The sequence below is a fragment of the Corvus kubaryi genome, unplaced genomic scaffold, assembly GCF_017639235.1.
Source record: "Corvus kubaryi isolate FWS band 111438036 unplaced genomic scaffold, C.kubaryi_AGA036_p1.0 37395, whole genome shotgun sequence".
NCBI lineage: Eukaryota > Metazoa > Chordata > Aves > Passeriformes > Corvidae > Corvus > Corvus kubaryi.
In genome coordinates, this window is record NW_024581134.1 from 6,910,521 (window position 1) to 6,921,551 (window position 11,031).

General features: G+C 64.6%; 2 protein-coding genes across 2 annotated transcripts in view; one reads left to right on the top strand and one right to left on the bottom strand.

The window, feature by feature from the left end:
- Positions 1 to 1,180, bottom strand: part of LOC121670281 (contactin-4-like) — a 5,699-nt gene extending 4,519 nt beyond the window's left edge. The window contains exon 1 of the mRNA XM_042040243.1: positions 1,044 to 1,180. Coding sequence (XP_041896177.1) covers positions 1,044 to 1,122 — 79 coding nt within the window. The 5' untranslated portion in view covers positions 1,123 to 1,180. The remainder of the gene's footprint in view (positions 1 to 1,043) is intronic.
- Positions 1,181 to 4,844: 3,664 nt separating this feature from the next.
- On the top strand, positions 4,845 to 10,806 carry LOC121670280 (tumor necrosis factor ligand superfamily member 10-like). The gene is made up of 5 exons (XM_042040242.1): positions 4,845 to 5,173; positions 8,140 to 8,286; positions 8,541 to 8,577; positions 8,989 to 9,096; positions 9,341 to 10,806. Exons 1-5 carry the CDS (start codon positions 4,904 to 4,906, stop codon positions 9,769 to 9,771), a joined length of 993 nt encoding a protein of 330 aa, XP_041896176.1. The 5' UTR covers positions 4,845 to 4,903; the 3' UTR covers positions 9,772 to 10,806.
- Positions 10,807 to 11,031: the final 225 nt, after the last annotated feature.

Below are 11,031 nucleotides of genomic sequence, written 5' to 3' on the forward strand. Positions count from 1 at the left end.
ACGGGGATCCCACCGCCACGGGGATCCCACCGCCACGGGGATCCCACTGCCGCAGGGATCCCACCGCCACGGGGATTCCCACCGCCACGGGGATCCCACAGCCACGGGGATCCCACCGCCACGGGGATCCCCCCGCATCCACCTGGGAGCTGCTGCTGGAGCCCTTCCTGGCTCAGCTGCAGAGGGAATTATTTATAGAATCATGGAAGGGTTTGGCTTGGAAGGGGCCTTAAAGATTGCCCAGTTTCATGGGCAGGGACCCATGTTCCAAGCCCCGTCCAACTTCCAGCAGCAGCCACAGCTTCTCTGGGAAACATCAGTGCTTGGGCCTCACCACCCTCACAGGGAGGAATTTCTTCCAATACCCCGTCTCTCCCTGCCCTCTGGCACTGGGAAGCCATCCCCCTTGTCCTGTCATTCCAGGCCCTTGTCCCCAGTCCCTCTCCAGCTCTCCTGGAGCCCCTTTAGGCCCTGCAAGGGGCTCTGGAGCCTTCCCTTCTCCAGGTGAGCTCCAGGCCTCGGAGCAGCTCCGGGTCCTTCCTGTGCCGGGCCCAGGGCTGGGGCAGCTCTGCAGGTGGGGTCTGAGGGGGCACAGGGGCAGAATCCCCCCTCCCCACGCTCTGGGGCTCAACCCGTGCTGGCCGTGCTGAGCTTCTCATCCACCAACAGCCCCGAATCGTTCAGCGCGGACATGGAAATGCTCCCTCCTGCTCTGAGGGGGCACAAGCGGAGCTGAGGGCCCCCGGGCACAGCCCCTGCCAGGAACACGGGCCGAGAGCCGAGAAAAGCCGCAAGTCCCTTCCCGACCTTCCCCTAAAAGCTTTTCTCCGGGATCAAGGCGTGCCCGAGCCCGGAGTCGCCCTCGCGTCTTAAATCAGGCGCCAGGAAAAGCTTCCCAAAGCCGGGAGCGGCTCCGTGCGGCGGGGGGGTCCCGCCCGCCTTCCCCCCGCGGCCCAACGCGGCCAAACCTCCCCAAAAGGCTCCGGGAGAGACCCTCGGGCACCCCTGGAACGGGACACGCCCGGCCCGGGGCTGACACTCGCCTGTGACCCCCGGGGCGGCCGCGGCGCTGCCGGGGGCGAGGAGGAGGAGGAGGAGGAGGAGGAGGGGGACGGGGAACATCTGCGGGGCCGGCGCGGCCACAGCTCCGCCGCGGGGCTCCGGGGGCTCCTCGGGGCGGGACGGGGCGGGACGGGGCGGGCTCTCCCCTCCGTCTCCTTCTCCTCCTCTTCTCTTCCCCTCTCCTCCCCTTCCCTCCTTTCTCGCCTTTCCTTCCCTCCCCTTCTTCCCCTCCTCACCTCCTCTCTTCCTCTTCTCTCTTCTACGCCTCTTCCCTCTTCTTCCCTTCCCTCCTCTCCCTTTTCCTCCACTCCTTTCCTTTCCGTCTCCCGCTTCTCACCTCCCTTCTCCTCATCCTCTTCCTCCTCTCCGTTTTCTTCTCCTCTTCCTCTCTTCCTGCTCCCTCTCTCCTTTCCAGGACATCCAAACCCAACACACGGACCCCCCCCAAGGCGCTGCCTTCTGCCGTCCCTCCTGTCCCTCCTCCACCTGCCGCGGTGTAAAACCCCCAAATCCCAGCTCAGGGGCACCGGGGGAATGGCCTCACCCCGTCCCCTGTCCCCTGTCCCCAGGATCCCAGCTCAGCCACAAAAACTGGGAGTTTAATCATTTCCTGGAGCAGCCCTTCCAGCTCCAGGCAGGGCTGTGGGGAGGACAGGACATGGCTGGGACGCTGCTCCTGCAGGAGATTCGTCTCGGAATGTTCCAGACGGGATCGGGACAATGTTCTTCTCCTTCCTCAGGAGGTTGTTTCCATCACCTGGGCAGCTTGGGAAGTGCTGGGGCCTTTGTGGCAGCAAAAAAAAAAAAAAACAACCCACCCAGCATGGCCAGAGGAGGATCTCCAGGAGGACATCAGGAGGAGGAACAGGGACACAGGTGTGCCCAGGCAGGAGCCCACGCAGCTCTCCCAACCCCACTAGAGGGAGCGAGGAGATCGGCTGTGGGAGGACATCGGCTGTGAGAGGAGATCGCTGTGAGAGGAGATCGGCTGTGCGAGGACATCGGCTGTGCGAGGACATCGGCTGTGAGAAGACATCGGCTGAGAGGACATCGGCTGTGCGAGGAGCCGGCGGAGGCGCTGGGATCAGGGAGCCCAGCCCAGGAAGGAGCTGCAGTAGAACTTTCCTGTCATTCCATCCCCGGAGCCCGGGGACGCTCCTGGCCGGGGCGGGGATGTCTCGGGAGCTGCTGTCCCGCCTTGAGATGTTCCAGAGGTGCTGCTCCTCATCCCTCCTGGGGAAGCCCGCGGGTCCAGGGTTTTACGGCGCTCCTCCATCCATCCCTCCTGTGCCAAACGCCTGCCGGCAGCGCGGGGAGCAGCCCTGGCTACCCACGGGGCCTCCCTGCTCCTCCTTTCCCTCGGCTCCCAACCTCCAGCTGCCACCACCAGTCAGAGGCCAGGGAGGGCTGTGAGGACCAGCTTGTGCCCATCCAAGCCAACGTCCTGTCCCACTTGGGTGACCACCCCATCCCTCCATCCCTCCATCCCGGCACGTGTGAGGCTGGAGCAGCTCTGGAACAGCTCCGATGCCACCAGGCAGGGAATGTCTCCGCCTGCTCTGCTCTAACAGGGACAAACAAACCCCGGCCCCAGCCCCCGGGCGGGATAGACCCAGGGAAGGGTTGGGGTGCTCCCAGGGTTTGGAGGGAAGAGGCTGGATGCCTGACCTTCCCCTTGGAAGTACGGTGTGATGGGGAAGAGGTTTTTCCCCAAAAAACACCTCAGCACAGGAACTGATGAGTTCCATCGAAAGACAAACATCTGAGGGCACATTCCAGGGAGGTTACAGCAGCTCCTGAGCCGCACGCGATGACTTCACGTCCCAGGGGCTGCTGTTTCCTGAGGGAGGGAGCGCCGTGTGGCCAGCACATGTTCGGAGTCAGCAGCGGCCGGAGCCAGCGCCGGGCTGGGCTTGGCTTGAGGGAGCAGCGCGGGGAGCTGAGAGCCGGCCCTGGGACCTCCCCGGGGAGGAGCATCCTGCGCTGACCCAGCTCAGGGCGTCTGCCTTGGCCATCCCATAAAACACGGAAAACAACAAAAATCGCGCGTTCCTCCATCCTGCCTGAAGCGAACCGAGGCGAATCCAAGGGACGGGCTGGGAAATCCCAGACACAGCCCCATGTCCACGTCGGCACCTCCTGCCGGGTTGCCCCCATCCCAGCGCCTCACTGCCAGCACCGGCGGACCCCAACCAGCCCCTCTCTCTCCTGCTCCCCGGCACTTGCTCTGCACCACGGGGCACTGAGGAAACAGATTTCCAGGCTGTGCCTGACCCAGCTCTCCCAGTGCACAGACCAGGAAACATTAGAAGTGAAAAACAACTCCTCAGCCAGGATTGAGGCATTCTTTTCCCCCTGGCTCCCACCCAATTTTCTCTGCACAGTTCCAGTTCTGGTCCTGCCCTGACTCACAGACAAACCTTCTCTCTCCAAAAGAGCAGCCCCAGGCTCCTGGGTTCTGCTTGCTCCTGGTTTCCCTCTGCTCCTCAGCAGAGCTCAGCTGTGCCCCTGCCACATCCCACAGATCAGCACTCAGAGCAGTGGTGCCAGCACAAACATCCATGCCCCAAACAGCAAATCATAGAATCATGGAATGGTTTGGGCTGGAAGAGATCTGAAAGCTCATCCCATTCCACCCCCCTGCCATGGACAGGGACATCTTCCACTAGACCAGGCTGGCACCTTTTTGTTCCCCAGATGTGCCATTTGCAGTTCTTCCCTCCTCACCCGGCTCTGCAGGTCCTGAGCCCTTTCCTGAGAACAACCAGGAGGGCTGAGCTGCCGCGGGATTTTTTTAGACATAGTTACCTCCCTCCCAGCTCAGCGCCCTTCCCAAACTCCAAGGAGGGCATCTCGCTCCGTGCCAGGGCAGGGATGGGGCTCTGGCACTGGGTACACACTGCGCTGGCGGAGAGGCAGGGAAATCAGTCATGGGCCTGGCAGATGCTTCGGGGTGGAAGATCCCCTGCTCTGAGCCCCGGCGGCTCAGAGGAGCCTCTCTGCTTTCCAAACTGCTCCGCATTTCTGTTGTGGAGCAATGGGAATGTGACCCAGCAGCAGGACAGAGCCTGGGGCTCAGCAGGGATGGGCAGCCCTGTGCCCAGGGCAGGAGGGCAGGGTGGGCACGGCCCCCCCAGCAAGGCCTCCAGGAGACGTTCAGCAGCTCTTGACCCCCCCTCCTGCAAACCTGCCCCTCCCTGAGCCTTTGGTGCTGGCCAGAGCTGACATGTGGCCCATCACCTAAACCCGGCTCAGGTCATGTCCCTCCAGTCCTGAGACCTTCTGTTCTTAGCCCAGGCACGCTGGGGTATCCTCGCCTGCGGTCACCCCAGCAGCACCCACACTGTCCTGTGATGGTGGCATGAGGCGCATTCAGGAATCATGGAATGGGCTGGGTGGGAAGGGACCTTAAATCTCACCCAGTGCCACCCCCTGCCATGGGCAGGGACACCTTCCACTGTCCCAGGCTGCTCCAAGCCCCGTCCAACCTGGCCTTGGGCACTGCCAGGGATCCAGGGGCAGCCACAGCTTCCCAGGGCAACCTCCCGGATCGGAATCTGTTCCCAGTATCCCATCTGACCCTGCTCCCTGTCAGAGCGAAGCCATTCCCCTTTGTCGCTATGTACCCGTGAAGGGTCACTCTGGGGCTCCCCGCGGCCCCGCTGCCTCCCGAGCCGCAGTCCCGGGGCCACCATCGCCCCCTCGGTCCCCTCGGTGGCCACGAGTGGCCCCGCCCCTTCGGCCCCAGGCCACCCCCACCTCCCCACCCCCCGGCCCGCCCCCGCCCGTCCGTCCCGCCGCGCTCGGGCCCGGGGCAGCGGGACCGGGACCGGGCCGGGCCATGGCCCCGCACCCGCCCAGCGCCGGGCACTACCTGCGCTCCGACAGCGGCGGCTCCGACACGCCTATGCTGGCCGAGGCTCCCGCTCCCGCTCCCGGTGACTGTCCCGGTGCCGGTGCCGGTCCGGACGGCGGCCCCGGTGCGGCGCGGGGGCAGCGGCGGCGGCGGTGCGGGCCGCTGTGGGGCAGCGTGGCCTTCATGGCCATCTTGGCCCTGCAGATCGCCTCCACCACCGTCCTCTTCGTCTACTTCAGCATGGCCATCTCCAAGGTGAGCTTTGTCCCGGACCGGCGGCTGAGGGAGGGCTCTGCCCGCTCCCCGCCCCGCGGGCACGGCAGCGACCAGCGGGTCCAGATGCGGAGTGCGGGGTGGACACTGCCCAGCTCCCCAGGGAGCCGCGGGTCCAGATGTGGATTGGGGGGTGGACACTGCCCAGCTCCCCAGGGAGCCGCGGGTCCAGATGCGGAGTGCGGGGTGGACACTGCCCCAGCTCCCCAGGGAGCCGCGGGTCCAGATGCGGAGTGCGGGGTGGACACTGCCCCAGCTCCCCAGGGAGCCGCGGGTCCAGATATGGATTGGGGGGTGGACACTGCCCCAGCTCCCCAGGGAGCCGCGGGTCCAGATGTGGATTGGGGGTGGACACTGCCCAAGCCCCGCCCGGAGCTGCAGATCCAGCTGTGCCGGCGGGGGCGGAGGGGTGGGCATTGTCCCACCTCCAGATGTGCAGAGACCGTGCCTTTGTCCTCGGCTCCGCCTGGAGCTGAGGGGTTGCACTGGGAGAGGGGGCTCTGCCCTGGGATCCCATCGGAGCCTCCTGCCCCAGATGGGGATGTGAGGGGACTTCGCTGGGCTCCAGGCCCCACTGACCCCTGCTTCACCTCTCCCTCCCCTCATTCCCATCTTCCCCACACTCCAGGACCTCCAAATCCTCCTCACCCCCTTTGTGAGATGCTGGGACCCCCCATTCCAGCACCCCCCATTCCAGCCGCTCTTTTCTTGCTCCAGTGCAGTTCCACCAACTGTGCTGGGATCCCGCCATTCCCACCTCCCACGGGGTCACTCGGCCAAAACCACTCCCAAGCTTGGCTGCGACGGCTCTGATCCTTTCAACAGCCTCACCAGCCCCTCCCCTCAGCCGCTGATTCTGACCCACAACAACCCCCAAGCAGCCAGGCAGGAGATCCATGGGCAGAGGGAAATTCGGGGCTGGCAGCAGCTCCATGGAAGCCACCCTCATCACTGAGGCTGCGGCAAAAAAAAGGGTCCTGCAGTGCCAGACATTCCACAAATCACACCAGAGACGGGGAAAAAGGAAAAGCCCTGCCCACGGACGCAGAGGGAATAAACAGCCTGTCTGGATCCAGCGGAGCATCCTTTGGAGTGGGCTCCAGCCCTCCTGCGGGCTTTGTCTCCATCCCTGGGTCACACGAGGTCCCGCTGAGAGGGATTTACATGAAAGGCGGGGAGAGGAGGGGAACGGGGAGACACAGCCCCAGGGAAGAGGTGGAGGGAGGAGAAAACCGCTGTAGTGGAACAATTTGGGCTAATTTCAGCGGCCGGTCACCGGATCTGTGCTGGGAATACAGAGTCAGGCTCCTGGAGACCCTTTAGGCCCTGGAAGGGGCTTTGAGCTCTCCCTGGAGCCTTCCCTTCTCCAAGTGAGCACCCCCAGCCCTCCCAGCCTGGCTCCAGAGCGGCTCCAGCCCTGGAGCAGCTCCGTGGCTTTCTCTGGAGCCGCTCCAGCAGCTCCGTGCCGGGCTGGCCCCGGTCCCGGGACGGGCACACGCCGCAGCCAGCCCGGACACGCACCCGCCGCGGGCATTCCAAGGGAACAGCCCCATCCCGGGGGATTCACGGCCTTGGAGCACCCGGCACACGCACCTGGGCGGGCAGGCGTGTGCAGGAACAGCCGGCAGCCCTCCCGCAGCCCGTCCGCGGGGAGCGGCCGGGGCAGGGTTAGGGGGGAGACATGAACCCAAACCCTTTCAATCTGACCTCACACAGCTGTCCTGTGGATGCAGAGGCTGTGTTGATCCCAGTATCCTGTGGATCCAGAGGCTGCATGAATCCCGGTATTCTGTTGATAATAGAGGCACATCCACACATAGATGGGATATAGATCCCAGACCTGAGCACATCCTGGTCGGAGGCAGCACGTACCCAGCTGTGGTGGGCAGGGGTCTGGGGGTCTCGGAACAAACCAGGATGTGGGGGACACGTGGGGCACTGGAGGTGGCCAAGCCCCAGGTGACCACGGGGCCACCCAAGGACTCCTGGGTCTGTCCTGGGACCTGGGAAGTGCCCAGGTGATAGAGGGAGGGTGGCCAAGGTGCCGTGTGTTCATTACCAGCTCCTGGCACAGTGATTGCAGGGCAGCCATCCCATCTGTGCCTCAGTTTCCCTGGACAGCAGCAGGGTGTGGTGTGACCCTATGATCAGGGGTGACAGTCACCACGGCCACGCCACGGCCAGAGTGGAGCTGGGACAGCCCTGGGACAGGCCCAAGGAGGGGAGACTTCCCAGCACAGGGAAGTGCCCGAGCCCTGCCTGGGCTGCCCTGGCACTGCTCAGGGTCTGGGCTCAGCAGCTGGAAGGGCTGAGCTGTGCCAGAGCCTGTTTGGCAATCCCAGCTCAGCTCGGGGAGCAGCAGGAGTGTGGCCCTGGCTGCCTGGGCAGGTCCAGCCTCCAGCAGCAGCTCCGAGCCAAGGCAGCTCCTGGCCCTGAGCAGTGAGCACATCCTGCAGCTGGAGGAGCCTCATTCCCCCTGGGATAGGGAGGAAGAGGTGAAGGAGATGGATAATGGGAATTTGGGGTTCTTTACTTGGTGCTCTGTGGCTTGTCAGTGTCCTTGGGTCCTGCTCCTCTTCTTCCTCCCACTTGGTGCTGGAATTCTGTGAAAGGGGCTGGCATGCTTCCCAAAGTGCTGGGATGGTCTCCCAGGGATCGCAGGAGGACAGGATGAGATTTAACCTGTTCAATTCACAAAAAACAGATTTTTGGCTGAACTTGGATCCACTCAAGCCTCCTCCTGCCCCCTCCATCCCACACAGGAGACACAGCGGGTTTGCATCCCGGTGGTGCTGCCTGGCCCAGCACCAGCTCTGGGATCGGGGTCATTCTCTGAGCACCCAGGATGCTGGAGGAGCTGAGCAGCTGCCCCACACCCACACCCCAGTGGGATCCCGGCTGCTCCCTCCGTCTGTCCCAGTTTGAATCTCGCTTTGTTTCCATCCCAGCTGAAATCCCAGGCTCCGGGCAGCGCGGAGGAGCTGCGCTGTCTGCAGGCGCTCAATCAGCAGCCCAAGGGCTCCAGCCTGGAGGAGCTGAGCAGCAGCCAGGGCTGCCTCAGGCTGGCCAGCACCATCAAAGCCTACGTGGCCACGGTGAGCCCGGGACCGGGGGAGGATGGGAGAGCTCCTGGTTGTCCCCGTGCCTCAGTTTCCCCATCCACCTCCCCAGAGCCGTGGGAGGGGGAATGGCCAGAGTGGTTTAAGGTGGGAGTAGGACTCAGACCCCACCCTGGTGGGGCCCAGAGGCAGCGGGACAGGGAAGGTGAGGGAGGCTTGGAGGAGGAGCTCAGGCATGGGGACCCCCGTGTCACCTGTAACCGGGGCACTTTCTCTTCTCCGTGGCGCAGGTGACGGAGAGCATCATCCGCAGGAGCGCGGTGAAGGGTGAGTCCCTCCGGGGCCAGCTCTGGGGCTGCAGCCAGAGCCTGATCCACAGGAGCTGTGGCCCATGGGAGCCGTGGTCCAGGGAGGCCAGCAGGGGGTGGGGGGCCGGTCACTCCTGGGACACACGGCGGTGCTGTGAGCTGGGGCAGGAGAGGGGAGAGCCAGGATTGTCACTGGCCGTGACAGGCACACGTGCTGGGAATGGGCTGGGGGACAGCCACGTCCGTTTGTCCGGAGGCTGGGGAAGCAGGGCCGTGGCACAGCACAGATGTGTTGGTTGATGATTGACCAGACATTTCTGTCCCTCAGGAACCTTTTGCGCTGGTAGGTCTGTGGGGCATTCCCTGGCCCTGCTGGCATGGGGCCGGGTGTCCCCACACTGTCCTTACAGCGTCTGTCCCTTCCCTGCAGAGGCCTGGCGGAGCTATTTCAACACCTCAGAGGGGCAGCCTCCTCCCAAAATAGCCGGGAAACCCTCGGCACATCTCACCCTCCGCCCACAGAGCCTGGCTCAGGATGGTGAGTTGGGAAACCCCTCTGGGCACTGCTGGGTCTCCAAGATGGGAATGGGAGAGATCAAAGGGCAGGGGACCAGGATGGAGGAGGAGTTGGGTGGCCCATGGGGACGGATGTCTCCTGTTCACTCCAAGACCACTGAGCTCCATCGCTCCAAGCTGGATGACTGGGAAAGAGTCAGAGCCACCCTGTCCCCTCCGTCCGACCCTGCCAGGTCGCTCCCCTCAGTGGCTCTCCCTTCCCGCAGGACGCTCCCAGCGCTTCGGGAACCTGTCGCAGTCGTGCCGCCACGCCATCACGCACTGGGGGCCCAGCAGCCTGCAGTCCCACGTGCAGAACATGACGTACCGGGCGGGGCGGCTGCGGGTGGAGCAGCCGGGCAAGTACTACGTGTACTCCCAGATCTATTTCCGCTACCGCGGCGCCGGCGCCTCGGGCCCGCAGCTCGTGCAGTGCATCCAGTGGCAGCCGGCCCACAGCCCGCCCGTGCTGCTGCTCAAGGGCGTGGGCACCAAGTGCTGGGCGCCCGAGGCCGACTACGGGCTCCACGCGCTCTACCAGGGGGGACTCTTCGAGCTCCAGGCCGGTGATGAGCTCTTCGTCTCCGTCTCCTCCTTGGCCATCGACTACAACGATGCAGCAGCCAGCTACTTCGGGGCCTTCCGGCTCGACCTGTGACCCCCTCCGCTCCCACCTGTCCCACGTGGCCCCTGGATACGGCCAGTGGCCCGGGGGTGGCACAGGGTCCTTCTTGCTGGGTGTTGTCTCTCGTGGTGAGGGATGAGCCAAGAAGGGCACCAGGGTGGCTGCCCACGGGGACCTGCTGTGCTCGGTGCCACCTCCAGGTGGGAGGAAGCCGGTGACCCAGGAAGGGTGTCCGAGGACCTACAGGGGACGTGCGCGATGGGGGACATCGCAGCCCTGGTGACCCAGCACCTCCCAACGGCTCCCTGCAGCAGGAAAGGCACCAGGGCCACATCTGCCAGACAAAGTGTCCCCATGGCAGGGTGACACCCACGGGTCTGACCCTGCCTTGGGCAGGGCTGGGGGTGCCAGGGACCTGGGGCTGGAGGCACCCCCATGGCACAGGACTGGCACCCCTGGGGCACATCTTGGGGACGGGGCAGGTCCAGTGTTGGTCTCTGGAAAGGAACGAAGGAGTTTCAGTCTGGGAGATCAAAGCCTGGAGAACACCAGCAATGGCTCCAGGGAGGGCAAAGGGCAGGACCTTGACACCGGAGCAGTCCTGGCACCACACCCGGCACGTGGCACTGGGGCACGTGGTGACCGAGCCAGGCTGTGCAGGACCAGGACCTTGGCACAGCTGCTGACCAAGCACCTCTCCCCGTGGGGATTTGCTCCCCCCCAGCCCTCACGGACCAGCACAGCCCCCACTTCCTCACATCTCCTGCCCTGGCAATCCCTGCAGGATTCCAGCTCTGGGTGAGCCCGGTGGTCACAGCAGGACCTTGGGGGGACCAAACCAGCCCCAGGGTGATGGAGCCACCCCAGAGGCCAAAGGTGAGTTTGGGCAGGGCAGAGCAGGGCCCAGCTGGCTCAGCCCGTGGACACTGGGGGGGCACAGCCCCCTTTTCTAACCACCCCTGTACTCTCTGTATCCGACTAAGACTGTGGGGATTCATGGACAGTGGCAGCGTGGGCTGCCACAAGCGCGGGGCTCCCAGGAAGGACAGAATAAAGCCTTGTACTCCAGCACCGGCCTGGCCCCTTTGCACCCAGGACACAGCCCCGGGCAGGGTGGACACGGAGCCAGGGGGAGCAGCTCGCACATCCCCCCACACCCCCAGGTGCTGGGCATTCCCAGTCCCCGGCCCCCATCTCCTGCAGGCTCCCCATCCAGGGGGCTTGGTACAACCCCCACAGGGCACGGTGCCACCCTGGCACCTGCACACCAACACCTGGACCAGCCCCAGATGC

Coding starts and splice junctions, on each gene's coding strand:
- LOC121670280 (XM_042040242.1), top strand. CDS start 4,904: ATGGCCCCGCACCCGCCCAGCGCCGGGCACTACCTGCGCTCCGACAGC. Junction 8,578..8,988: donor CCGCAGGAGCGCGGTGAAGG/GTGAGTCCCTCC, acceptor CCTTCCCTGCAG/AGGCCTGGCGGAGCTATTTC. Junction 9,097..9,340: donor ACAGAGCCTGGCTCAGGATG/GTGAGTTGGGAA, acceptor CCCTTCCCGCAG/GACGCTCCCAGCGCTTCGGG.